The sequence below is a fragment of the Ipomoea nil genome, unplaced genomic scaffold (assembly GCF_001879475.1).
Source record: "Ipomoea nil cultivar Tokyo-kokei standard unplaced genomic scaffold, Asagao_1.1 scaffold3384, whole genome shotgun sequence".
In the NCBI taxonomy this organism is placed as follows: domain Eukaryota; kingdom Viridiplantae; phylum Streptophyta; class Magnoliopsida; order Solanales; family Convolvulaceae; genus Ipomoea; species Ipomoea nil.
This window is the reverse complement of record NW_017619812.1, coordinates 1,918,325-1,945,249: the sequence shown is the minus strand read 5'-3', so window position 1 is coordinate 1,945,249 and position 26,925 is coordinate 1,918,325. Positions and strand designations below refer to the sequence as shown.

The window sequence follows — 26,925 nt, the reverse complement described above, 5'->3', positions numbered from 1 at the left end:
AATGAACCAATGCAGCCTACCTGGTGAAATTGTTGGCTCCAAGTTCAAATATCAGCATACCAATCATGGATCCCCTGTAATGGAAAAACGTAGGAAAACATAAGATAAAGGAATCAATCACAATTGTATTTATAGACACTTGAAGATACAGTGACATGATTTTGTGGAAAAGTTTAAAGTTGTTTAATTATAATCTCAATAGTGGTTACTAATATGACTTATAGATGTTGTAAGGAAACCATGTTTTACACAAAAATGAAGACAATAGTGTAAGAAGATTGAAAAAGATATGGCAGAAATAGGGCACTTCCAACCATGCTATTTTCAATTGCAACTTGGAAGAAAGAACCAAGCACCACAATAAAATTAAGACCAATGTGTAAGAAGATTCGAAAACTGTGCACGGCAGAAACATTGCAACTGTGGACATACATAAAAAAAAAAAAAAAAGAGAATAAAAAAAATAATATCAAAAGTATGCAGAGTAATTTAGTTATAACCTAAAGAACAAAAGATGGAGATCAAGCACTCATTTCTGCATTTATACACATTGAGAGAGTTTAAGCAACATAGCTTTGTGTTCAAATGGATGATTATCCTTTAAATTCCATTAATTAGAACACAATTCTACTATAGATTCGAATTTAAGCGATGCAACAGAAATGATAACTACTGCCATGCAACAGAAAGGACTTACCAAATTGCTGGGATTGAGTTATGAGATTCAGTACAAAAAGGGGCAAGAGAATTGTATGGCAGATGCCCTTTCCAGAAAGAGGATGGAAAAACATACTGAGCTGATGTCTATCTCCACTGTTAAACCTCTATAGATTGAGGAGATTCTGAAAAGCTATGACGGGGATGATCTGGCCACAAAAGTGTTAACTGAACAGATGATAGCATCAGACCAAAATTCACTTTTCATTATCAGTGAAGGGTTAATCAAGCATAAAGGGAGAATATATATTGGGAGCACTGGGATCTGAGAGGCAAGCAGTTGGATCAAATGCATAATTCTCCCATAGTGGGTCACTCTGGACAACAGGTTACATATCACAGGCTTAAACAGTTATTCTATTGGAAGGGAATGAAGAGAGAAGTTATTCTAACAGTCAGGAATTGTGATGTGTGTCAAAGATGTAAAGAAGAAAATGTGGCATATCAATGGTTGTTGCAACCTTTACAAATACCTAAATAGGCTTGGCAAAGCAGATCAATGGATTTTATTGAAGGGTTACCCAAGTCCAAAGGGAAGGATGTCATTATGGTAATAGTGGACAGATTCACTAAGTATAGCCATTTCTTGGCTCTCTCTCATCCTTACACAGCTGAGATTGTGGCTGACTTATTCATGGAAAACATTTACAAGTTACATGGGCTTCCTAAGGATATTGTCAGTGATAGAGATAAGATCTTTACTAGCAATTTCTGGAAGGAAATTTTAAAGAAGTTACAAGTCAAATTGAGTATGTCTTCTTCATATCATTCCCAATTAGATGGGCAAACTAAAAGAGTAAACAAATGTGTAGAAACTTATCTGGAATGTATGGTCTTTCATAGACCCAAGGCATGGATCCAGTAGTTACACTTGGCTGAATACTGGTATAATACAAATTTCCATACCTCACTGCAGTGTTCCACATTACAGGCACTCTATGGATATGCACCTCCTTTCCTGACATTTAGAGTGATTACAGAAGGAGAAGGGCAGGACTGGTTCAAGGAAAGGGCTACCATGATAGCCATCCTCAGGGAAAACCTGCAAAAAGCACAGGCAAGGATGAAGGAGCAAACTGATAGGCATAAAAGTGAGAGAAGTAGGGGATTGGGCTTACTTGAAAATTCATCCTTACAAACAAACTTTTGTGGCTGTTAGAATCAACATCAAGCTAACTGCCAGGTTTTATGGACCTTATGAGGTGATTGAAGATTGATCCAGTGGCTTATAGGCTCAAACTCCCTGCAGAGACCACCATACATCATGTATTTCATGTATCCTTATTAAAAAGAAGGATAGGGGCAGGGCAAGAAGCACAAGTGGAGTTGCCCTCCACTGATGCAGATGGGATGATTATGACACATCCTGTGGCTGCATTGGGAAAAAGGATGGTGAAAAGGAATAATGCAGCTGAAGTTGAGATCTTGGTGTAGTGGGCAAACTTACCTAGGGAGGCAGCTACATGGGAGAGTTATCATCACATTACAAAACAATTTCCAAATTTTGATCCTTGGGGACAAGGATCATATGAAGAGGAGGGCAATGTCATAACCTTGAATATGGAAGGAGAAAAAGTGAATGAAGGAATTGGAAGTGAGTTGGGAAGGAAGGAGCTATGTTCAGAAGTCAAGAGTGGAAAGGCAGGAATGAGAAGTCGAAGGACCAATACTACGTCGTTTTGGTAAGGGGATAAATCAGCCACTTACTTAAACGGCACCGTATGAAGTTAGCCGTTGGAGAAGTTGAATAAAAGCTTGGAACGACGACGTTTGCAGTTGGCCGTTGGAAATAGTTGCCACGAAGGCTCAGACGATGTCGTTTGGGCAGACATAACAGAGATTTGCAGAGCTGATTTTGTCGAAGTTGGTTAGAGGCTTTTGGATGTATTAGCTCAGATAATTATATTATGTTGTTTTTGTTGGAAATTTTATTTTTATCGTTGATTTTGGACAAAAATTCAGCAATCAAACCCTAAATCCCCTTTCTCTCTTAAACCCAACTTTTCTTCTTCATCTCTACCTCTATTCTCTGCTATTTTTGCTATTATTTTTTCAGGTGTGTTATAGTGGTAGTGAAAGAGAAGAGAATAGAGAGTTGAAGCACAATGCGGCTGCTGAATGGTAAGTATTAATTTTTTTTTAATTTCTTTAATTTTTTTTAAATAGTACTCCGTAATTATTAAATATAGTATGGAGTAATTTTTATACTAAATTAATTCAAAAAAATTTAAAAATAAAAATAAAATAAAAGTGATGAACTAACACGTGAGCACGTTGAGTCATATTCACTACAAGAAAAACAATTTTTAGTGACAAAACCTTAGTGACAGGTAGAAAAACCCCTTACTAAATGTATCGTTTGCATAGTTTTTGTGACGGTTAAAAATTACTATAGTTAAAAGTTTATGATTTAGTGACGGAATTTTATTTTTATATTATATTAAAATTATACTCTCGCTATTGGTTGGAAAAGTGTTATTACTCTAGCTATTGATGTCTGAAAATTATTTATTCTAAACCTAATTCGCACCAAAATTTTCCCGCTTCATAGTCTCTGTTAGGCAATAGTCTCCAAAGCAAATTAGGGCTTTTCCATCGTCTCCAACCAATTGCTTTTATCTTCACTGGTCGTCGCTGTCACGCCCTCCTTCACCTGTTTGTCGTCTCCCCGTTCTCCATTGGAGCAGAGGAAGGTCGCCAATCACCCTCCGTCGCTGCCGGTCTTCGCACATTATTTATATATCTAAAATCCCTTAATCAATTTTTCTCTTAGTGTCTCTCTCTCGTTCCTTGCAAATCCGACGGTTGACGAAGAAGCCAACGCCTTCCGCCCTCTCCTGCGAATCTACGATGAAGATGATAAACGATAACAAAGCAAGCAGAAGCCACGGTGGACGACGAAGCTAGAAGTCGACGCCTCTGCCCCCCGCCTTCCCCTGCGAATCTGCGAATCTGGGTATGTTTTCTTAATTTTGTTTTGTATTTTCTTCTTATTATTCTTCTTTCCGAAGAATCGCCATGATTTTCAAATCTATTTTCTTCCTTAATGTTGGTATATTTTTGCTGCATTTTAGTGCTACTTCAGAGTGCAATTAGGGTTATGAGCTAATCTATGAATACATTCTCTCCACCAGAAGTGATGCTTTTCCAGGAAGGTAATAAAGAATTTATTTTGTTATTGATTCTTCCATTTTGTTATTGATTCTTACATGTATGGGTGTATGTATTGACATCTTTTCTATTTGATGATATTAATTAAGTTATATCTTTGAGATACTCTTTAACGATCTAGCATATTAATTTCTAGAACTTTAATTGCATATGTTTAGGTCAACTATATTTGCTAATAAATGTATCCGTCTGTAAATGTTGAACTGCATAACATAGCTTGCACCAAATTCCTTGACATGGGAACCTATTCTGTTACATAGGGGCAATTATGTTAGAGCTTTGATCTAGAAATTGCATTCTGTTACATAGGGGCAATTATATTAGGCTCAAGAACTTTCTGTGGGAAACACAAGGGAAAACTTTATGTTGTGAATAAAAACTAGAAGTGTTTACGTATTAGAGTTTATCTTCAATCATCATCAGTTTATTTTCTAAGAATTGTTTGTGAAAGCATTGGAATAGAAAAATGTGTTGATTGAACAGCCTTTGCCTAATCTATCTATGAGGTTACATGATATTAATATATTCCAAAGTGGATTTTTTCAGTCTCACAGATAACTTAGATTCTTTTTTTTTTTTTTTTTTTTTTTTTGTTGTATTCCTTGCGCTATTGTAACTGTGATTACTTTTTACCTCAAAATGATTATGTTCGTTCTTCTAGTAATTCACACACAAAAATATATGTCAACCAAATACTGGGATAATCTCAAACTACCTCAACACAGAATTTAGACCTTATATTTGTTCATTAGATCAATAACCTAGGATGACCGATTCTGAAAAAAGAAAAACTAGAGTTTGTCTCCTATCCTATAGCAGCCTTCTGAAGAGTGATCTCATCACATCTCTCCTTTTCCATGTGCGCAAGAAGGCTGTTGATGAGGATTTTGTTTTATTTAATTTTTGGCCTTGTGACAATGTTAAACATGATTGCTGTTAATTCTCGACGATACATCACCTTCAGTGCAGAGTTGGGGCTCGTCATTATTTGTTAAAAATTACTCTATATTTGCATACCCGAACATACAAAATAGAATTTGAAATTGAATTTGCTATTTTTGATGGCTTTACAGGTGGTTCCTACAATATATACAAATATCAGAGGGGCCACAAAATAAACTCAAATCAGGTATCTTTGATACTCTTGATAATTTGAATCGTATTGCAATTTATTTATTTATTTTTCCATTTTATGAGAAGGCATTGTTGTTTTACCGTTCTCAGTGACTGAGCATTATAAGAGTACCGAACCTGGTTACTTTAATTTAAATCCGGAGTTTTTTTCTTCTACGATCTTTCTCCCATCAAGGTGAGATGTTCTTATCTTCCCATATAAGTACTCGTTAATTGAGTTTACAAAAGTTTTTTCTGCCAAATATAAGCATAGTACATTCGTTTCTTCTATGACTCCCATCAAGGTTTGAGCTATTCTTCCCTTACCCATATATATATTTTTAAAGTGCATCAACATTCAGCAGGGTTACAAAAGTTTTTGATCCCAAATAACTTGTCTAGAGTTCTGTGAATTTGGGTTTTCATTTGGTGTTATAACATGCATGAAGTCTTTTAATATATTGATCGAGTTTACTTTAATTGCATTATGCGAAAAATTTTAATTTTTACTGATACAATATCTATAGTTACAACATAACATAATATCGATTAGGGGGGAAAATGTATTACAAAAATTAATATTTAATGAGAAGTAACAATATATACAAAATTAGAAAAATAATATTTGTCACTAAATTATAATTTTTAGTGACAGTAAAATCCCATCAAATACAAGAATATAATGAGAGGAAATTTATACTAGTAAGTAGTTTTATTAGTGACAGGATTTTTTGTCATAAAAAGAATGTTTTAGTGACGGTAAATATACTATCATTATATGTCTTATTAATGATGGTATCATATCCCGTCACTATTTGTTTTTAACCGCGGAAGAAATAACGATGGGTGGTGACGGTAAATTTCCCGTGATTAAAAGTCTTTTATGATGGTTTTTGATTCTTTAGTGACGGTTTTGCCTCCCATTAATGACCAATTTTCTTGTAGTCAGTCTCACCAGTAACGTAAGCAAGCAAAGACCGGGCCTTTCTACTTTCTCCTTTTGGAACTGATTGACTCGAAGGCGGTTGCGCCGCTCTGCACTTCCCCGCTAATTTACGCTCCTTACCTCCTCCATATTTACGTGGATACACACACACACTCCTCTCCTGTGGATGTCGGCGTTGCAGAGGATCATTTTCTGTTTCAACGTCGCACGCTTTTCTCGCTATCCTTCTTCTTCTTCTTCTTCTTCTTCTTCACCTGCTTCTCTCCCTTCCAGAACTTTCATCTTCATCCACTCTCGCTCTCTCACTTTCTCCACTTCACTCTTCCGCCCACCGCCTATGTCGCAGAAGCAGGTAATCTTCTTCCGTCTGTATGTTTATTGCGTTGTCTTCATATGTCGTATGAATGTTGCAGAGAATGTTAACCATTATTTGCTCTAATTTGGAAGCTGGTGTGCTCTCTTGAGCTGAAAATTTCTCTATCGGACGGAAATTGAATGATCATATATGTAATTCTGGATGGAATTGACATAGTTATATACGGATTACTGTTTTCCTTAATTTAATCATTATGTTTATATTTTGTTTTATCCGATTTAAGTTTATCTGTGTTATGATGATTTAAACGCAGAGTTGCTAATTGTGCTTGATCACTGTGTGTTTTCAACGAGTGAAGCATAACGGCAACCTTGCCAGATTTCACCTCTCAAATGAATGGGAAGTGTGAGGAAACTGGTCAAGCTATCGAAACTTGAGAGAGAAAAATCTCTCTTGTTTTAAATGTGCACTCAGTTTAATAGTAGATATCTTATAGAAGTTTCAAAGCATTATTACTATTTGAGGCTCCTAATTTCTAACAGCCTCCTTTTAGTATGCACTTAGGGTTCATATTCAGAGCTTGCTTTTATTTGGATCTCTACACTGTGAGATCATCGGATGTTTTTTTTTTTTTTTGCATATTCTTCAATTCTATAATTTTGAATCTGGTAGATTCTTAAGGGCTCTCTATAATTGAGTATGTCCAATTTCTTTCAGTCATTTTCTTTTGCTGACAGCATCCCGGAAAGGGATGGTAATTGGTTTTTATTTACAAAATGCAGAAAAAGGGTGGTTTTAGGGAACAAAGATGGCAAGAAAAGCCAAGTTACAATAGGATACCCAGTTCATCCTCAAAAATGGAACCTGCAACTGCTGCTGCTGTTGAAGATGTCACCAGTGGAATCAATTTGCTGGATATTGCCGACAAAAATGTGCACTCTAGTGTTCCATTGCCACATTTGCAGTTTGGAGGCATTGGAACGATGAATCAGATACCAGCTCATAATCAAAAGGTTGTTTGGAAGCAGAAATCTTATGGAAAAGTAAGTGAACCAGCAGCAGTTGAAGTTGTAAATGCTCCAACTAATCAAGCTTCAGCTGAAGTCCAGACCAATGGAGTTAACAAACGAATAAATGGGCAAAAGAATGCTGCTCTTAGCAATGTATTTAGAGGTAATTTACTGGAGAATTTTACAGTTGGCAAGTCCACGTTCTCACAAGCTCAAGTAAGAGCTACATTCTATCCCAAATTTGAAAATGAGAAGTCTAATCAAGAGGTAATTCATTCTTCAATGTTGTTGGAATGAGGTTTAAATGTGAGTTAAGTTAATTTGATCATAGCAATTTTCAGATTAGAGCACGGATGATCGAGATGGTGACCAAAGGTTTGGCCACAGTGGAGGTAGGAATATACCCATAGATTCTTGTACTTAGTTAATTTGGTAGTCACATGCTTCCCTTTTTTTAAGGTTATTCACGGATCCTTGTTGTCCTACTTAAGAGCTTTTATCACTCTTTGTCCCCCGGCCCCCGGCCCCCCCCCCCCCCCCCCCCCCCCCCCCAAAAAAAAAAGTGGTTGCCTTTTTTTCTTTTTTCCCTTAATTTTCAACCATTTACGTATTTATTCGATTCAGTGGTACTTTTGGACTGATTTTATTCAGGTATCTCTTAAGCATTCTGGGTCTCTTTTTATGTATGCGGGACATGAGGGTGGAGCATATGCCAAAAATAGCTTTGGTAACATGTAGGTTCATAATAATTATCCTTTCTGTTGTCTGGTTGTAATATTTTTATTTTATGTTCTCTATTGATATGAGTTTCCTATAAATCAAGTGAACATATGTTGTTTATTTGATAGTCAGTAACCATGCAGTGGATTGTTTGCCTATTGTATTTCATTTTCTCTTAGTTCATGTCAAGTTTGTAGTGCTACTACTCTGTAGTTGAATCATTGATTGGTTCTGATGCATGATTATATGCTCCCTGCTTGAGGAACTAGGTAACATTTAAATCCAGACAAACATGCTAGCACAATACCTAAAGATCCCACGAATAGTGTCATTGCAGTTTGTTATTTTGTCTGCCTAGTTGATTCTATTGCTTGGTGTGTTATTAGAAAAAGGGAGCTGGGATGAGTGCGCTATTTTTTTATAGAACTCTTGTTATTGTTAAAATTAGAATGGATTATATGGTATTGGACATGTTTGTTCTTTGAATTATGTGACGTGCACCAGTTCAGAATAATTTGTGGGGAATGACAAACTAAGCCTAATGCATGCACATCTTTGAATTCTGTCATAAAATTGCAATGATTCTAAAAATGGTCATGTACAATATATATATTAGTCTTGTGATTATTGTTGCCCTTGAACTCCTATATACGAAAGTATCAGCTCTTTTATATATGAACTGAAATTTGCAAAATTTATGTTTGGTGCAGTTATACTGCTGTTGGTGTCTTTGTTCTAGGACGTATGTTTCAAGAAGCTTGGGGTCCTCATGCAAGCAGGAAGCAAGAAGAGTTCAATGAATATCTTGAGGTTCAGAATTAGAAAATTTTCTTTGCCTTTCTATGATGGAAATATTAACTAAAATGTGTTTTTGCTGCATTAACTTCATAAAGAACCTAGGAGAGTAGGAGACCATCGTTAGGTCTGCTTTTTGTGGTACCTGAATGGTGATTGGTTAATGCTATTTGGCTGAAGATGGTAAGCTGTATTGATAAGAAAGCTTCAAATTCCAGTTTAACCTTCTAAAAACTATTAATTTTTTTTTTCTATGGTCCCATGCTTTGAACTATTGTATGGTGTCTGTTGGAGAGACAATAAATATTGCTGGTTAGTAAGAAAACGTTAGTTGAATTATAAATCAGTGACTTTATATCTGAAAAGATTATTTTCCTCCTTTTTTGAGGCTTTGGGTGGTTTTCATTCTATTGTCAATGGTATTAGGTTTAGATTATTGGGAAAACTGCTGAAATGAATTGGCATATCATATTTTAGTGCAATTTGCTTCTTTGGTATATGGTTACATTGAATATACATAGAGAGTTGCATTTATTTCAACCTCATATACCAGTGCTTTTCATGGTCTATGGTGATATTAAGTTAAATTAAGTGGTGTATTTATTTCATGTGTTGCATGAATTATCTATGCTAATTTATGATGTAAAGACACTACTTTTAATGAATATAGGACTTGCATAGTCTGGTTCTGACTGCCCTTGAAAGATTTTAACCTTTACTATGATAGTGTAACTAGCTATCCTCTTTCAGAAAAACCGCATGTGCCTATCAATGGAACTAGTCACTGCTGTCTTGGGAGATCATGGGCAACGTCCACGGGAAGATTATGGTAAGGGAACAAAACTAAGCCAAGTTGGCATGTGACATTCAACTATCAAATCAATTGATATGTTAATTCTTTTAGCAATTAAACTTACAACCATTCAGAACTTATTTATTTTATTGCACCAACTGTACTACTTTAACTGTTTGAAGTACAGTGTCTTCTCCAAGTCAAGGACATGAATTCTGAAATCTTATTGTGATCTCTAAGTGAAGAAATCTAAGCCTTGATCATGTAATAGAATGCAATTTTGACCATATAACTAGTAATTTCATTTCAGTTATATATTTACATGGGTGAAGGATTCGAGCCTATCTTTGCAACACTTCCATAGTTCCATTACTTGAAATCTAAGCCTTGATCATGTAATAGAAGGCAATTTTGACCACAGAACTAGTAATTTCACTTCAGTTATCTATTTACATGGCTGAAGGATTCAAGCCTATCTTTGCCACACTTCCATTATTTTCCCCCCTTACATTTTCATGTTTTGTACCACTCAGTTCCTGATTCATTTCTTGAGATTTGGGTGTTTAGATATATTACTGCCTTCCTTTCTTAATTTTTATTTATTTAACCAAGCAAAAATAGTTCAGTTCATACTTTATAGGATCTGGATACCCTATATCAATGTGATGCCCATTATGCCTGAACCCATTACGCGGTCTTCAGATTTTAGTATGGATGTTTGGATTCCATGTTTCTTACTTTGTGTGTGTCAATTATATTGTCGCTGCACTTCCTGATATTTTTCTAATACTTGTCTTTGAGCAGTAGTTGTTACTGCAGTAGCAGAATTGGGGAATAGAAAACCAAAGTTTCATTCAACTCCAGATATAATTGCTTTTTGCAGAAAGTGGCGCCTACCAACAAATCATGTGTGGTTATTCTCAACAAGGTGAATTATTAAGAATTGCCGTTTCCATTTTGATTCATATCATGAGAACTCATTATCAGTTTGTTTTTACTTGCACAACTATTTAGATGAAATCCTGTTACTTCTCTTCTAAAAATGTCACACCTTGCATAATTTTTGGATGAAGTCCTTTTACTTCTCTTCTAAAATGTGATCATTTACTGGTGATGTCTGGAGCTTAATGGTTGATATGCTTGGAAATGGTTGGATGAACTCCTGTTGATTTTCTAAAGTTTGATAATTTACTGACAATATTTAAAGCTAAATGAGGTATATCTAAATTGAAATTGAAACACTTGAAAATAGGTTTGCTCTCGTCTTATTGCACTGTACATGGGCAGTAGGATCTAACTACTGCTTGAATCTTGTTCTTTGACAAAAGAGAGAATTTTGTTGGACTGTTAAAAACTTTGCTTTATTTATGAGGTAATGAAAACTAGCTAAAGTTTTGTAACAATTTTTTCCCCTTCATTTTGAAGGAAGTCAGTGACGTCTTTTTTTGCTGCATTTGATGCCCTCTGTGAGGAGGGAACAGCAACCTCTGTCTGCAAGGCTCTGGATGAAGTTGCTGATATATCTGTCCCTGGTATGTTTTATCCTGATTAGAACAGCATGTTATGTGTGTATTTGCCAAATTGGCTGTGTGCTTCGGATGAGTTCCTTATGCTTGTGTCCTATGCACCAATAATGAAATTTAGTTCTTGTTTCTTTAGAGAGTATTAGTACCTTATGCTTAAGCAGCATTTGGGACTCCGCATCATATATTGCTCCACTGCTTTATTTGCTTCAGTTACATGATAATGCCACTTTATATATTATTCATCAAATGCCATATTGCCTTGAGCTTTCCTACAATGCAATGAATATAAAAGGAAAAAAAAACAGAACTATTAGTATATCAAGCTCAAACACGTATAAGCAAATAACAAAATCATGGTTTTATGAGTTGACCTGAAATTATCCTTTTCTTACTATTAGCATCTTTATAGTGCCTTTAAAGTCTTATTTCCTACATCCTGGCATATTATTTGCAAAGAGTGCTATCGTGTTTTTACTGAATGCTTTCTGATGTTATTTTAGAAATATTTTTCTTATCCCCTTTTCCTTGCCTGGATGCTCAGGATCAAAAGACCATATAAAGGTGCAAGGCGATATTTTGGAGGGTCTTGTGGCTCGTATTGTAAGGCGTGAGAGCTTGGAACATTTGGAGCAGGTGTTAAGGGACTTTCCTCTGCCACCATTAGAGGGTGGTAAGCTTTTATTTTCCTGCATTTTGTTCATTTGAACATCGTTAATTATTCATTTTACATCTGATCCTTCTTATCACAAGGATAGCATGGTCTTATGTAAATATTGAAGCATTATAGAATTGTGGGACAACTTACAGTACATGGGGAATCAGAGTACTATGTTCGTCATTAGCTGTCTCATACTCAAATTCAGTAAATTTGAACAGCTGCTGTAAGGAAGTGGTCATTTAGTATCCTTTTAAGTGAGTCACTGTTTCAGTTAGCATTCTTTGTTCATATATGATGTTGTTCTGCTACAAAATTGAAGGACCTAACTATTTTTTTAACAGTCTTATTTATTTTATTATTCTGTCTATTTTTTTTATTTTATTTGAGCTAATACCAAGTTATCAAAATAAATCTGAAACCTGAATTTTAAAATCACATCCAAACCTTGAAATTTATAAACATGAAACCAAAATGACAAAACTTGAAATTACTAAAATTAGTTTGGTTTCATGTAGGGTGTCATACATGCCGCCTTGGGTCCCTAGTTTATAGAGTCCTGCTGCCTTGCCTGATTTACATCTTTGCCACTTGTTGGATGTTCTGCTGAACCTTCAACTCACAAGTTCTAACACGCAATAAGGCATTAGAAGTATATGGGATTACTTCTCCTTTGTGCACCTTTGTTTTTATCGAAGCAACAATGTACCTAATTCTTTGTTACCTTGTTTTATTTTTGTATTGTCTCAAATGTGTCTAATGTTGCTTTATATTTCCAGCTGGCTTAGACTTGGGACCAACCCTTCGTGAAATTTGTGCTGCAAATAGGTCAGATGAGAAGCAGGTAACAACCAGCATATTCTATAGAGGGCAAAGTTATGCTTACAGTCACATTTCTTGAAAGTACTTTGTAACAATCTCTGCAGCAAATAAAAGCACTTCTCAATGGTGTTGGTTCCGCATTTTGTCCAAATCATCTTGATTGGTTTGGGACTGAAACATCGAATTCACATTCGAGAACTGCTGACCGATCTGTAATTTCAAAGTTCTTACAAGCACATCCTGCTGATTATTCAACTGCAAAATTACAGGTTAGAGTACTTGTTTTGTAATTTAACACAAATAACTGGTGGTGGTGCACTAAGTTGATTGGACAGTGCCATCTGGATTTATCTGATTATTTGTGACAATTAGTTGCTAAGTTTAGGATTTTCACTGTCAGATCAATATTGGTTGTTTGTCAATTTTGCACTTCATACAAAAAACCAAGTAGCTTGATAGAACCTTCTATCCCACCTATTAGATCACTACCCTAACACTGTTCAGTTACACTGTGCATTAATATTTTTACTTGGTCAGATCAATATTAACTTGTGTATAAATTTGTACTTGTTACAGGAAATGATTCGTCTAATGAAGGAAAGACGCTATCGTACGTCCTTTAAATGCTTCTATGACTTTAAAAAAATTAAAGATGTATCCAGTGACAATCTGCACTTCAAAATGGTGATCCATGTGTTTAATGATTCAGTCTTCCGGCAATACCACAAGGAGATGAGGTCTATTTTGAACTTTTTTGCTTGTACTTTAGTTTTTTTTTTTTTTTTTTTTTTTTTTTTTCATTTAGTTAGTTTGAATGGGACAGATCAATTGCATGATTCATGTAAATATGTGTGCACACACATACATGTATGTGTATTATATATATTTTGTTTATTTATTAACAAGATAATCAACATGTTTCAGGCGGAAGCCTGAATTGTGGCCACTATATCGAGGTAAGCATTTTGTTTTCTTCTAGATTCCAATAAAACTGTACTTCTTCAAGGGTTTTAAATATAATCCGGTGAATCGTAATTTTCTCTTCAGCTTGACCTATGTTAAATGAGGAACTATTGTCTTCTGTTTGATAATAAAGATGCATTTTATGTTTTTAATTGTTGTTGAATTTGTCAATATTATACCTGAAAATTTTTAAACTATTACCATTAATTCTCTAATAGGAGACTTAAAAAATTTTAAAAAATGCATCACGCAAGACAATTTTTTCTCCAAAGTTGTCTACCTGCTGGATGTTTAAGAGATTATATATTTTTGTTGCTCACTGCTGGCAAAGGATTGTTAATTGCCTGTGTGAAGAATGAATAGGTTTAGTTTTGACATGGAAAAAAAATAATGCTATTACTTGAGATAGGTATTATTAGTTTGAAAATGATAAAGCTTTTGTATCCTCTATGATATACAATTATACAGAGTTGGCATCCCATATAGTAATAACATTCTAGTGTATTGTATGTTCTTTGAGATAGATGCTACTGTTTTCTAAGGTCTTTAATCATTAAATAGATGGTAGAGTTTCCCATGGTCCTTAAGATACATATTTTATGCAAACAGGTATCTTAAGCTTTGTACAAGTGCATATGGGTTCATGATTGTTTTGTAGTATCAACTGTTTTTCTCTACTTAAGATCCAAAATCCATGGACAATAGATAAATTTTAGTGTTTCCTCGATATAGTGATATATAAACCAATCATATATTAGCTGCTGATTTTTCTTGCTCTTCCATAGGCTTTTTTGTTGATCTGAACTTATTCAAAGCCAATGGGGAAACTGCTGCTCACATTTTAAAAGGCAGCAGTCAAATGGTAAAAGGTGATGATGATAACAATAGCTTAGCTGATGAAGATGCCAATCTGATGGTCAAGTTGAAATTTCTTACATACAAGGTATATATGCTTTTATCGAATAGAATTCCTATCAAAAAAAAAAAAAAAAAAACTTGAGGAAGCCTGTACACCTGTTTGAGCACAATTATTTCTGATCTGAACTGAAAATATGTTGTGTACATGTCGAATTTCTTCATTCTAAACTTCATCTTATATTCCTTGCAGTTGAGAACTTTTCTGATACGTAATGGCTTGCCAACTCTTTTTAAACAAGGCCCAATGGCATACAAGACCTATTATCTCAGGTGATTGTCTGTTTATAACCCCTTAAATGCAGCAGGTTCAACATCAAAGCTCATAACGGATCATTGCTGCACCATTCTACATGTGCATCTACCTACCAAAACAGAAGCATCGAGTATAACTTCCGGAAAATTTATATGCTGATCCTATACTAATCCAGTTGATTGCAAATTCTGTTTGCTCTTTCTGTCTTATGTTCCTCTGATCATGGAAAGATGAGTTATTTGACTTTTGCTCTCTTACCTTATTTCTAGCAGATTCAAATATCTTTAATTGCAATTTCATTGCTGCTTGAGATCAACTTATGGGTTCAACATGTTCTCTGTGTTTGCATGAATTCTACGCTTGCAACTTCATTGTTTCATCATGTGGTTGTTACTGTTTCTGCATGCATCTATGCTGTTTTATCTATCAGATGTAATAAGTAAAACACGTGAAATGACAAAATAGTGAAGTTAATGACTTAATGCTGAAACTAGCCAATGGTATTGCTAGAAAATAAGCATGTATTTACATTAAGTCCACTATATAAACCTGCAAATGCTGGAAATCTGGTCTTTGGTAGTGTATGAACACAGTGGCTTGTTGCCAGCTTTGCTGTATTATAATGTCCATGCAAATCCTATTTTCACAGTTGTGTAATCTTCTTGTGGTTCTAGGCAAATGAAGATTTGGAACACTTCACCAGCGAAACAACAAGCAATGAGCAAGATGCTAGATGAATGGTACTTGTTGACAGCCTTTCCTTTCAACTGGCCTTTAGTTTCTGATCCATTCCATCTTGTGTAAACTTCTGTTTCCAGGGCTGTGTACATACGCAGAAAGCATGGGAATAAGCAACTCTCATCATCCATATATCTCAGTGAAGCCGAGCCTTTCCTAGAACAGTATGCAAAGCGTAGCCCACAAAACCAGGCATTGATTGGAGCTGCTGGAAGCTTTGTGAAATCTGAAGATTTCCTAGCTATTACTGATGGACGAGATGAAGAAGGTGATCTTGAGCAGGAGAAGGATGTGCCACCACTTGGCCATAGTATTTCTAGCAAGGATACTGTTATGAAGGATGAAGGTCTCATAGTTTTCTTTCCAGGTATTGTTCTTGTTCCTGTGATGGTTTTTTTCCCCCAATTGTTTAGCTGTATATTATGTTGCTTCCATGCTTTGCATGTTCATCTGATATATTTCATGCCTTGTAAGAAGCTTTTCAAAGTTTGTGCTTTTAATTTGCTTTTCATTTTGCAAAATGCATCCATGAGAAGGGGAGTATCCTAATAGTGCCCTTTCTTTGATCAGTTTCTTCAATAGCCCAAATTTGTGTTGATTTTTGTGCTTTCTGTATGCTCATTGTAACTTGTATTTGTGGCGTCTCTTCGGCACCTTTTTTTATATAATCTATTCACCTATCAAAAGCGAAAAGTATATGCTTGAGAAATACTATTTTCTTTTCTAGGGAACGAAAATAGGAATTTGCTTCATGTTTCTTAGGTATTTACATGCCACTTTGTAATTTGTGTACTTTGATTGTTCTCTCTCAGTAAATAGGAACTTTTTTCCATTTAACTTGCCATGTTTCTTTTTCAAGATGTCACAAAAATATTGCCCACTACTGGACTTCTAAGAACATTTAATATAGGTTTGTAAAATGCTCTAATGCCCTTCAACATTAAACCAGACTACATGTATCAAATACAAAACCAAAGGTATTATTGGAATACTTCAGCAAAAGAAGTAGGTGTAGAAGCATGGAATTAGCTTTTCATAGACCATGTGCCATGTCAAATGCCAATAAAACTGTGAGAGTATTCTAGAAGCAATGCATTATTAATTTAACTGCACATAATGTCATTATGCACAAATGTCAGATCATTTATTTATTTATGGAAAATGATGTGAAAGTGAGTTAGTTTAGGATTTCTCTTTATTTATTTTTGATAACTTACCGTGGAATCATTTGCAGTAAGAAAATTAATGGGATAAATCAAGAAGAGAAATGGACTGGTACTCATTTGCAGGCTTAATTAAGAGTGAAAACCTGTGTGGTGAGATTCCAAACGTATGAAGCTTAATAATAATGTCTGTTGCAAAGTTGAAATGCCTGAAAAATTATTGAAGTATATGCTTGTATCCTGATATTTAAAAGGATTTGTATTATACCATTAACTTTCCTTTGATGGTGTCAGGCACATTGCTGCTAGTTGCTGTATGTTTTCGTTTTGATCAGTTTTAAATTGCAGGAATACCTGGTTGTGCTAAATCTGCACTATGTAAGGAAATACTGAATGCCCCAGGAGGTCTTGGGGATGATCGACCAGTTCAAAGTTTAATGGGTGATCTTATTAAGGGTATGGATGGACCTTCAGTAGTTCATTCAATAAACTGTTGTGGTTGTGGTGATCTATGCTCATTCCCCTCCCCCCTTTTTTCTTTTTACTAAGCATGAAAGACATGCGAAATGGACTTTGACTGTACAGAGAGTCAGAGACCACTAAACTGCCCTGATATTCTCCTAGGATTAGAGTGCAACCCATTAGTCCATCAACCGTTTACTGAAAAGCAAAGTGTTATTTGGTTCTTTCTTGCTACAAAATTAGATGGGTTTTCAGTTGATGTCAAAGCCTGAGATTTTTTAATTACCAACTGCTTATATCAACAGCTAGATACTGGCAGAAGGTTGCTGATGCACGCAGGGCAAAATCTTATTCAGTAATGCTTGCTGACAAGAATGCACCAAACGAGGAAGTCTGGAGACAGGTAATATTTGTTATTTATTTGCTTACATCTCTCCATTAGTATACATTAGTATAATTCAGTGTCAAGCACTTCTGCATTTAACTATGTACACCCTAGCTATCAACGGCTGTTAATTGAAGGTCTTATGAGAGACCATACTAGAATGGTGCAAAATGTTATCAAAGCAACCTCAACTGGGATAAATGGAATTACTTTAGAAGTTTTTATTGTTCAGTAGTAACTCTAAAGGTAAACTCAAACTTGCATCGATAATCCTGTGTTTGTTTTGTCTGTACTTTAGATGGCACCTCCTTGGTGCCAGTTAATACATCCATTTTTCTTATAAAAAAATAAATAAAAATGGAAATAGTTTAGTTGTTTCTTTGAAGGACATTAGGAGAAGGAATTTGGATTTTGTTAGAGAAAAGTTGAAGAAGTGCTTGGTGTGCTCATTGGTGCTAAAATCTTTTCAAAGATTTTGGTCTGTACTTTCCACTGCTTTGGTTCTTCCTAGGGATGAGGTCTTGTTAATCCCCCCTCCTGTAGATGGCACATGTGATTTGGACCCCCAGCTTATGTTATTCTCTCCTCTGCTTGTATACATTATAACATTTTTAATTGAGCAACCTAAATATTTTTGCCCATGACAAATGCATTTTATTTGTGCAGATTGAGGATATGTGTCGAAGCACCAAATCATCTGCAATTCCAGTTGTGCCCGACTCAGAAGGTTTTTAAAAAATTTTGGTTTTATTCTTTTTGTAATGTCTTAATTTTCTAAAGTCTACAGCTAGATTGCTATACATGTTAGCTTCCATAGAGTATTAATTAAGTGCTTTGCCATACTTCTTCACGATTGCATTATGGTGCTATTATATATCTTGATTTTCCTGTACTTTTACTTTGTTGGATTATACTTATTTTTATTTCAACTTGCTGTATTTGCCAACCTTATTCAATGGAGAAAATAGCATCACTGAAGGAATGGGACATGAATCTATGTGCCTTTCAATGGAGAACTCCTCCAGTTTCAGATTTGCTATATCATTATTTTCTTCAGAATGCCTCCAGTGTCATCACGATGTATAACTGTCTCTTTCTAGATTGTCACTGTGCATCTCTTAGTATGCTCTGAGCTAAAAGCTGGTGCCATCAAGCAATTTGGATACTGCAAATCAATCAATTACGGAGTATATGTATATAAAATTAAAGTATGAATTGATGAAGCAAAGCAAGAGATTCTAAATATTGTACGACATAATTGATAGTGCTCCATATCCAACTTCGTTCTTTCTACCTGTGTATCCATGTTTCCTTATATTGGACTACGTTGGCCTTAATTTTTCTTGCCCAATTTTTTTTAGATTTTTTGGTTTGTACTGGTAGTAGGTTTTGGTTGGATCTTGATTAATGTAACATTTTCTTTTTGTTTGTTCATTGAATCCTTGTGTATTTTTAAAAGCTGTAATTCTGACTCTTATTTCACCAAACATGCAGGAACTGAAAGAAATCCATTTTCACTTGATGCTCTTGCCGTTTTCATATTTCGAGTACTACACCGAGTTAATCATCCGGTACATCACTCTTCCTTTTTATATGGCATTCTACTCTGCTGAGTCTCATGGTTGATGAATCTCTTTTCCTCATCAAACAGGGAAATCTTGACAAGTCATCACCAAATGCCGGCTATGTATTGCTAATGTTTTATGATCTTTATGATGGCAGGGTAAATTTTTTTTAATTAATTGTTAAGATTCTTGGTGATGGTATGTCATTTCAAAATTTCATTCACATACATTTGTCCATGTTTTCTTAGAGTCGAGAGGAGTTTGAGACTGATCTGATCGGACGTTTTGGCTCACTTGTCAAAATACCTTTACTAAAATCCGAAAGGTCAGAATGATTTCTTCAGTACATTTTATCCATCATGATATTTACTTTAGTTATCTTCAATCTGATTGATTGATTCACTTTCTCTTGCATTAAAGACGTTTGCTATCCATCAGTTCTTGATTGTATATTCTCTTGATTTGAATGGTTTCTCAAAGGATGAGTTGTCTGTCCAGTCTAGTGTATTACTAGTGAAAGTAAAGGCAACCTAAATGGCATTAGCAAGGTGAAGTCTGAACAAACCAGGGAAATGAGAGAACTTTTGGTTCTCAAACATTATGTATGTATGGAATTTGGTTTTCAGGTCCCAACCAAATTCAGAATTGAAGCATGTGCTCCATCTCAACTAAAAGCCTAAGCTGATAGTTAGATTGCACAGTAATAGCTATATGTTCACACGCCCCCTCACGTGTGCGGTGAGTTCCAAGCAACACGTGGACCGGTAAACCGTAGTCGCTTACGAGTGGCGCTGAGATTCGAACCCATGACCTTGGGTCTGGCTCTGATACCAAGTTGAAGCATGTGCTCCATCTCAACTAAAAGCCTAAGCTGATAGTTGGATTGCACAGTAATAGCTATATGCTCACATTCATATTTCCAAATCTTTAATCAATCAAATTGAACAATGTTTGTGTCACCAACTATTAACACTGCATCTTTATGTTTTTTCATCCTTCTATTGCTCTCTTGCCATGGGATGTAATTATAGTCAGTAATACTGAATTTTATTTGAATTTCACATTTTCACCAAATGAAGCATCTAGTTTTCTGATGAGATAAGCAGTTCTTACAGCATATCCATTTCATTGATGTATGCTGAATGGGTGAAGCATCATGTGTGCTTTGGGAATATGAAATACTGCTAGAGTCTGATAGTGATGTTAAGTTTTCATGGCTACGGAACTGAACAGAAGTTTCTCAAAAGTGAAGAGAGCAATGCTTGTTAGTGATATTACCTGAAGGAGGATGTGGAATTTGGGAGTTCCAATAAAACAACAAAATGATGCAATTGATTAAAATGATAACGTTCCTAGCTTCTTATAATTTTTGCACCTTAAAGCCCTCATTTGATATAAAGGTTTCCATTTACTTCTTGTAACATCCCTTGTAATATCCTTTTAGAGTTTTGGTTGCGGCAGGTCATTTCTATCATCAATTATTGGTTTTTTATCTTTCAATTTGTTTTCCAAAAACATCATGCATATTTTTCTACAATACAATGTGAAGGTCTCCTTTACCGGATTCAGTGAAGTCTATTTTGGAGGAAGGAATGAAGTTGTACCATCTCCATACTAGTAGGCATCGGAGGTGAGGAAAATATTATATTCAGTTCTTTGCTAGTTGATAGACTCCTCATTCATACTTTAAAATAAATAAATAAATAAAATTTCTTGCACTGTGAATTGCTTTTAGTGGTAGAAATGTTTGTAGTGTATATCATTCCCCAAATTTTACCTGAATTGTGACTTCGTAATGTTTCTCCAAATCTTTACTCTTTGATCAATAGTTGGTACTGAAATTTTATATTCCTGCTCTGGGTTTATTCTTCTCATTTAGGTAAGTCTCAAGACACTGTCCTTTCTGAAAATAGTGATTGCTTAATTTATATATCACAATCCATTTGATGCTTTTGTGAGGCCCCTTATGCACTGATTATGTGTCATTGGGGTGCTCCATGTACCATTTTCTGGAAGCATTTCTTATAAAATTCTGTAAATGGAAGAGTAATCTAAAGCACATTCCTTGCATAAAATTGCTTTTGATGGGATGAAGGTTATGTCATTACTTTATGCAGAGTACTTCTTTGCCTGAAATATTAACATCTTCTCTTCTTGGCTTTCATTTTGCCTTGTTATCATTTTCTTATTAGTAATTCTTAATCACTAACTACTGCATCAATGTTCTTCTATATTTCTTTAGAAATGTTGTGTTTAACACCTGTTTATTCATTCTGGAATTTGGAGGTCTCTATATCAACTTACCCTCCTCCTCTTTGTACATGCACACATGTAAATAATAGAATCATTTCTTTGTTCTGGCAGATTGGAGCCAGCAAAAGGGACATTTGCAAAAGAGTGGGCTAAATGGGAGAAAGAACTACGAGATGTGTTGTTTGCAAATGCTGACTATCTTAATTCAATACAGGTCACTGCAGATGTCATAGCATCATTACATGATTTTGCATTCTTCTATAATTTGTCAGGCATATTCCATTGGTTTTCTCTTTCATTTTCCTGAAAAGTGTATAGTTGAGATTATTAACCATGATATTTAGTTCCCGGCTGCCCGCTACACTGCTGCTGTGGCTAGATTGTCCTCCTGAGAATTTTTTTTTCTTTTTTTTTTTTATCATGTTGCATACCCCCCACCCCCCCCCCCCACCCCCCCCCCTCTTCCACATTTAGGGAAACAGTGTTGATAGAAGTGACAATTTGATATTTAGCACCACTCCTTTAAAACAAAAATATAGAGCTCAATATGCATAAGATCATGGTGTTGAGTCTGCTTTTACCACTACCAAAGTCTTGCTGCTGTCTAGTTGGTGTCATGTAATATTGTGCTCCACACTTTTCAGGTTTCATTTGAATTTGCTGTTAAACAAGTATTGGAACAACTGAGGGCTATTGCTACGGGTGAGACACCAGCAATTGAGAAGAGGAAGCTTGGAACAATTGTGTTTGCTGCCGTCAGCTTGCCTGTTACAGAAATCCAAAGTCTTCTTGATAATGTAAGCTTGTTTCCCCCCCTCTTCACTTCTCTATCTGCATTTCTAAAACTTGGTAGAGCACTATAGATCTTAAAGACATCAACATTTTTACTGTTTGTAAAATGCCTAAATCTATTAAGAAAAATGTTATTTTACCACCACCCTCCTAAAATTACTCCCTGATGTGGCAATTATTTGTATGATGATTTAAAAGAGAAATTTTTTATATTCATTGGCTATGTGGGAGTTGGTTGATTCTATCATGAATAATCAGATAAGCATTATCAAAATAATAATAATAGTAATAGTAATAATAATAATAACAACAAATCCATGCAGTAACTCTATGTCATGGAGTAAACATTAGGATTTAATTTTATCTATTAAATCTGTTTACATGCCATTGGCAGTACTGCAGTAGTGTTGCTGTGGTGGTGTTTTTTGACCTTTTATTAGATTTTTTTTTTTCTGAAGCGAAGTGGTTGTGAATGAATAGCTCAACCTACCTGTTAGCTTGTTTGGCCCAGTCAAAAAGAGGTTTTTCTAAAAAGCTTTTATCTGGTACTCCTTGAAAAAGAGGTGGCTTCTTGTTATCAGGCCTGAAATGCCACTTTGTGATTTTTATTGTTTGGTTGAGCTTCTTCTTTTTAGAGTAGATGAGCTCCAAGATAAGTTAGGCTGACAAACACAATATTTCTGCAAATTGAATCATATCTACTAGTAGCAAATCTCATATACACATCACAAACCACATAGTTTGGGAGGCTAAACTTTTCATCTAACGATCTGATTAACAATTTGGACAGTTGGCTAAGAATGACTCTGAAGCCGGAGCTTTTCTTAAGGACAAAAACTTGGGAAGCCACCTTCAAAAGGCCCACGTGACGCTTGCTCATAAAGGAAGTCACAGTGTGGCAACTCTTGCAAGTTTTGCTCCCTTTCTTCATCAACAGGTGCCTGTAGAAATGACGGCTCTATTATTCTCTGAAAGGGTGGCTGCACTTGAAGCTTGCATTGGCTCTATTAATGGTGAAAAGATTCAGTCTAAAAATGAATGGTCTCATGTGACATTATGGACCAGCAAAGGAACTGCGCCTGTAGAAGCCAATTCACTACCGCAATTACTTCAAGAAGGAAAGGCCAAGCGTGTTGAGGTTGAGCCACTCATTGCAATGACAGGAGTCATTCAATTCTATTAATTGCTGTTTTCATTCAGTTTCTTATGAAAATAATTAAATACGTGAACTGCAAAAAATGGCAATTTTGAATGCCTAGTTTGGGGGTATGAATTTTGCAAGAAATTAAAGGAGTACTTAGGCGTTGAAATAAGGAATGCTGCATAGTCGTCAGCTCTTCAAAATTCATTTGTATAGAACATTGTATTTACTCTTGATCGTATAGAGTAATAGAGGTTAATTGCATATTTGCAAATTATGGAGATGTTGAAGTTTTTTAGGAAATTAGATAATTCTCCCGTTACTACACGCATTTAACATTCAATACATGATTATGTGCGAAAGTAGCACATATATACAACGAATGATTATATTAGGAGTCTATTGTTATTACTATTAGGACTCTATTATTATTAGTATTTGTCTTGTATTAGGTCTTGTCTACTCAGCTAGATATACCATGTACTGGATACATTATTCATTATTCAGATATATCAAATCCTCATCTGGTATCGGCAGGTTTAATTCTTTCTCTCTATGGTGCATGTCAACGGTGATGACGGCTCTGTCGGCAGTTCCGGGTGGACCGTTTTCGAGGCTTCTTTTGCTGCGCCATTGTCGAGGGTGTCTTTCTACTCGGCACACCACTTTGTCTCCATTAAGTTGTCCTTTCGCAACTTTTTGTTTTGGCGTACTCAACTGCTTCCTTTTCTTGATGGACAAGGGTTGCTAGGGTTTGTTGACGGTTCGTCCTCCTGCCCACCACTCACGGCGCTCATGGTACCCTCGGCTGAGGGGGTTGTTGCTGTTGTTCTGCCCGCTTCTTCTTCCGCTGCTCGGGCGGCTTGGTTGCGGCAAGACAAAGCTGTGTTGTCTCTTCTCATCTCATCGTTGTCTGATGAGATGATGCATCTCGCCATCGGCAAGTCGACGTCTCGGCACCTATGGTTGTCAATTGAACAGACGCTCGGGTCGACGACTCGGGCGTGTGCTCTTCGTTTGGTGGGTGAATTGCAGGGGTTGCGGCAAGGAGATGCTTCGATTCCTGATTATCTTGGTCGTGCGCAGGTTCTCATCGAGGATTTAGTGCTCGCCGGTCGTCTGGTGACGCTGGAAGATCAGAACATGTACATCTTCCGTGGTCTTCGGTCGGAATACTGCCCCCTGGTGGCGTCTCTGACGCGTGGTCCTCTTGTTTCTTTGTCCGAACTGTCTGATTTTCTTATCTCTCAGGCTTTCATCTGTGCGGACGAAGCTGGGGATGTTGCTGTTGCACCGGTGGCTATGGCGGCACAACGTGATGGTGGTCGTTCGGGTGATCAACAGCGTGGAGGCGATAACCGTGGCCGTGGTCGCGGCAAGGGGCGTGTTCGTGGTCATGGTGGTGCCGGCGTTGTTTAATGTCAGATTTGCTCCGGTCAAGGACATTCGGCCGCCACTTGTTTTCGCCGATATGACGGAGCTCCGGGGCCGAGAGCTAATGTTGCGTATCCCGTGGATGATGCGGCCTCTGTTGATGTGCACCAATGGTTTCCTGACACCGGTGCGTCTAATCATGCCACGCCGGATCCGTCGTTAGTGTCCTCGTCGGCTCCTTATAATGGTTCGGATCAGCTTCGTGTTGGTGATGGTAAGTGTCTGCCTATTGTTGGTACAGGTTCTTCTTCGTTAGCCTCTTCTCATACAGTACTGTTTCGATTATCTGATGTGTTATATGTTCCTGGGCTTTCTGCGTCGTTATTGTCTGTCCAACGCTTTGCTCGCGATAATAGAGTCTTCTTTGAATTTCACTCTGATTGTTTCTTTGTGAAGGATCGTTCAACCAAGGCTATTATGTATAAAGGGTTGGCTTCGGGAGGTCTCTATTCCTGGCCTGTTACTCGTTCGAGTCCTGCTGCGTTAGTGGCTTCTAGTGTCTCCTCTGATGTTTGGCATGGACGGCTGGGGCATCCTCATCCTCGTGTCATGCGGCAGATTTTGAATTCTTGTTCTATTAGTTCTAGTGTTAGTAATAGTTCTGTTTCTTGTCGTGCTTGTATGCTAGGGAAATCCTCTCGGTTTCCCTTGCCTCGTGTCGATACTACTACTTCGCATGTTCTTGAACTTATTTATACCGATATTTGGGGCCCTGCGCCATTTCCTTCTGTTAATGGTTTTCGGTATTTTGTTCTGTTCGTTGATGACTATTCGCGTTTTATGTGGATTTATCCTATGCGGTTGAAAACTGATGTTTATGCTATTTTCGACCAGTTTCGGTCACTTGTTGAGCGTTCTCATGGTTGTAAGATTGTCTCTATACAATCTGATTTAGGGGGAGAGTATAATCGGTTGCACCGTACCTTTGTTTCGTTGGGCATTAATCATAGGCGATCCTGTGCCTATACCCACGAACAAAATGGTAGGGTTGAGTGTCGGCATCGTCACGTTGTGGAAACGGGTCTATCCCTCTTGGCTCAGGCTTCGGTTCCACAACGCTATTGGGACTATGCCTTTGAGACTGCGGTGTTTCTTATTAACAAGATGCCAACTCGTGTCTTGGATAATGTTAGCCCTCATTATCGCTTACATCGTTCTCATCCGTCGTATGTTTGGTTGTCTCTGTTACGTCCATATAATCGTAACAAGTTACAGTATCGGTCTTCCCCGTGTGTTTTTCTTGGCTATCCGCCTTCGTTTCGGGGCTATCGTTGTTTTGATCCTGCTACTAACAAGGTATTCATTTGCCGTCATGTACGATTTGATGAAACCATATATCCGTTTGCTGCTTCTGTGCTTCCTCAGGTTACTAGTCCTCAGCAGGTCTCTCTGTGGGGTGTTGGCGCTGTTCGAGTGGATCCAGGTCTTGGGGTGCACGGTGCTGTGCCGACCCCAGGGACGGTGGTAGCTCCTGCTCCGTGTGGTCCCGTGGCCGACTCTGTTTCTCTTGATGTTTCTACTGCCTCGAATTCCCGCACGGTTACGGATGTGGTCCCGGCTACTACGGCTAAGCGGGGCCGCCGTGCAGCGAAGGTGGTTCCGCCCCCATCTCATGTTATGGCGACTCGTTCAAAGGGACCGACTCAGCATGTTGCTTTGACGGCTGTTTCTGAACCGACTTGTTATTCTCAGGCGGTTCGGTATCCTGAGTGGCGTGCGGCCATGGATCTTGAGTTTAATGCCTTGATTCAGAATAACACCTGGCGGTTAGTGGATCGCACTCCGGATATGAATGTTGTTGGATGCAAATGGGTGTTCAGGACGAAGCGTAAGGCTGATGGCACAGTCAAGAGGCATAAGGCGCGGTTAGTGGCTAAAGGTTTCAATCAGGTGGCCGGTCAGGACTTTTTTGAGACTTTCAGTCCTGTCTTCAAGCCAACCACTGTGAGGCTTCTTCTGTCTTTGGCTGTCTCTCGGGGTTGGACAATTCGGCAGCTCGACGTGCACAATGCGTTTCTCAATGGTAATCTCTCTGAGACTGTTTATATGAGGCAGCCGCCTGGCTATGAGGACAAGGCCCGCTTGGATTCTGTGTGTTTGCTGCAACGGTCGTTGTAAGGGCTTAAGCAGGCCCCTAGGGCGTGATTTGACAGGTTACGTGCTTTCTTGGTTTCGGTGGGGTTTTCACCTTCCAAGACGGATGTTTCATTGTTCATTTATTCTCATGAATCTGTCTGCTTGTATGTACTTGTGTATGTTGATGACATCCTTGTG

General features: G+C 37.1%; 1 protein-coding gene across 3 annotated transcripts; it reads left to right on the top strand.

Annotated features, from left to right (window-relative positions):
• The first annotated feature begins 3,270 nt into the window (after positions 1–3,270).
• LOC109171024 lies at positions 3,271–23,523 on the top strand. 3 transcript variants are annotated; one of them, XM_019320158.1, is made up of 31 exons: positions 3,271–3,673; positions 3,792–3,872; positions 4,962–5,017; positions 5,113–5,197; positions 5,947–6,299; positions 7,046–7,540; positions 7,615–7,665; positions 7,925–8,007; positions 8,704–8,803; positions 9,539–9,617; positions 10,386–10,509; positions 11,007–11,113; positions 11,649–11,777; positions 12,542–12,606; positions 12,689–12,853; positions 13,161–13,321; positions 13,509–13,540; positions 14,333–14,490; positions 14,656–14,735; positions 15,393–15,458; positions 15,537–15,823; positions 16,968–17,075; positions 17,387–17,484; positions 18,133–18,193; positions 18,961–19,037; positions 19,118–19,189; positions 19,280–19,356; positions 20,581–20,661; positions 21,396–21,498; positions 21,929–22,081; positions 22,867–23,523. In XM_019320158.1, exons 5-31 carry the CDS (start codon positions 6,114–6,116, stop codon positions 23,257–23,259), a joined length of 3,591 nt encoding a protein of 1,196 aa, XP_019175703.1. In that variant the 5' UTR covers positions 3,271–3,673; positions 3,792–3,872; positions 4,962–5,017; positions 5,113–5,197; positions 5,947–6,113; the 3' UTR covers positions 23,260–23,523. The 3 variants fall into 3 exon arrangements, with proteins under 3 accessions (XP_019175703.1, XP_019175704.1, XP_019175705.1); XM_019320159.1 differs by lacking the exons at positions 5,113–5,197; positions 5,947–6,299; XM_019320160.1 differs by lacking the exons at positions 3,271–3,673; positions 3,792–3,872; positions 4,962–5,017; positions 5,113–5,197; positions 5,947–6,299 and having other exon boundaries at positions 7,331–7,436.
• The last annotated feature ends 3,402 nt before the right edge of the window (positions 23,524–26,925 follow it).

Excerpts from the sequence above, each read along its gene's own strand:
- LOC109171024 (XM_019320158.1), top strand. The coding sequence starts at position 6,114 with ATGTCGGCGTTGCAGAGGATCATTTTCTGTTTCAACGTCGCACGCTTT. Across the intron at positions 13,541-14,332 it reads ATTGTGGCCACTATATCGAG|GCTTTTTTGTTGATCTGAAC; the intron begins GTAAGCATTTTG and ends GCTCTTCCATAG. Across the intron at positions 15,824-16,967 it reads TCTCATAGTTTTCTTTCCAG|GAATACCTGGTTGTGCTAAA; the intron begins GTATTGTTCTTG and ends TTTAAATTGCAG.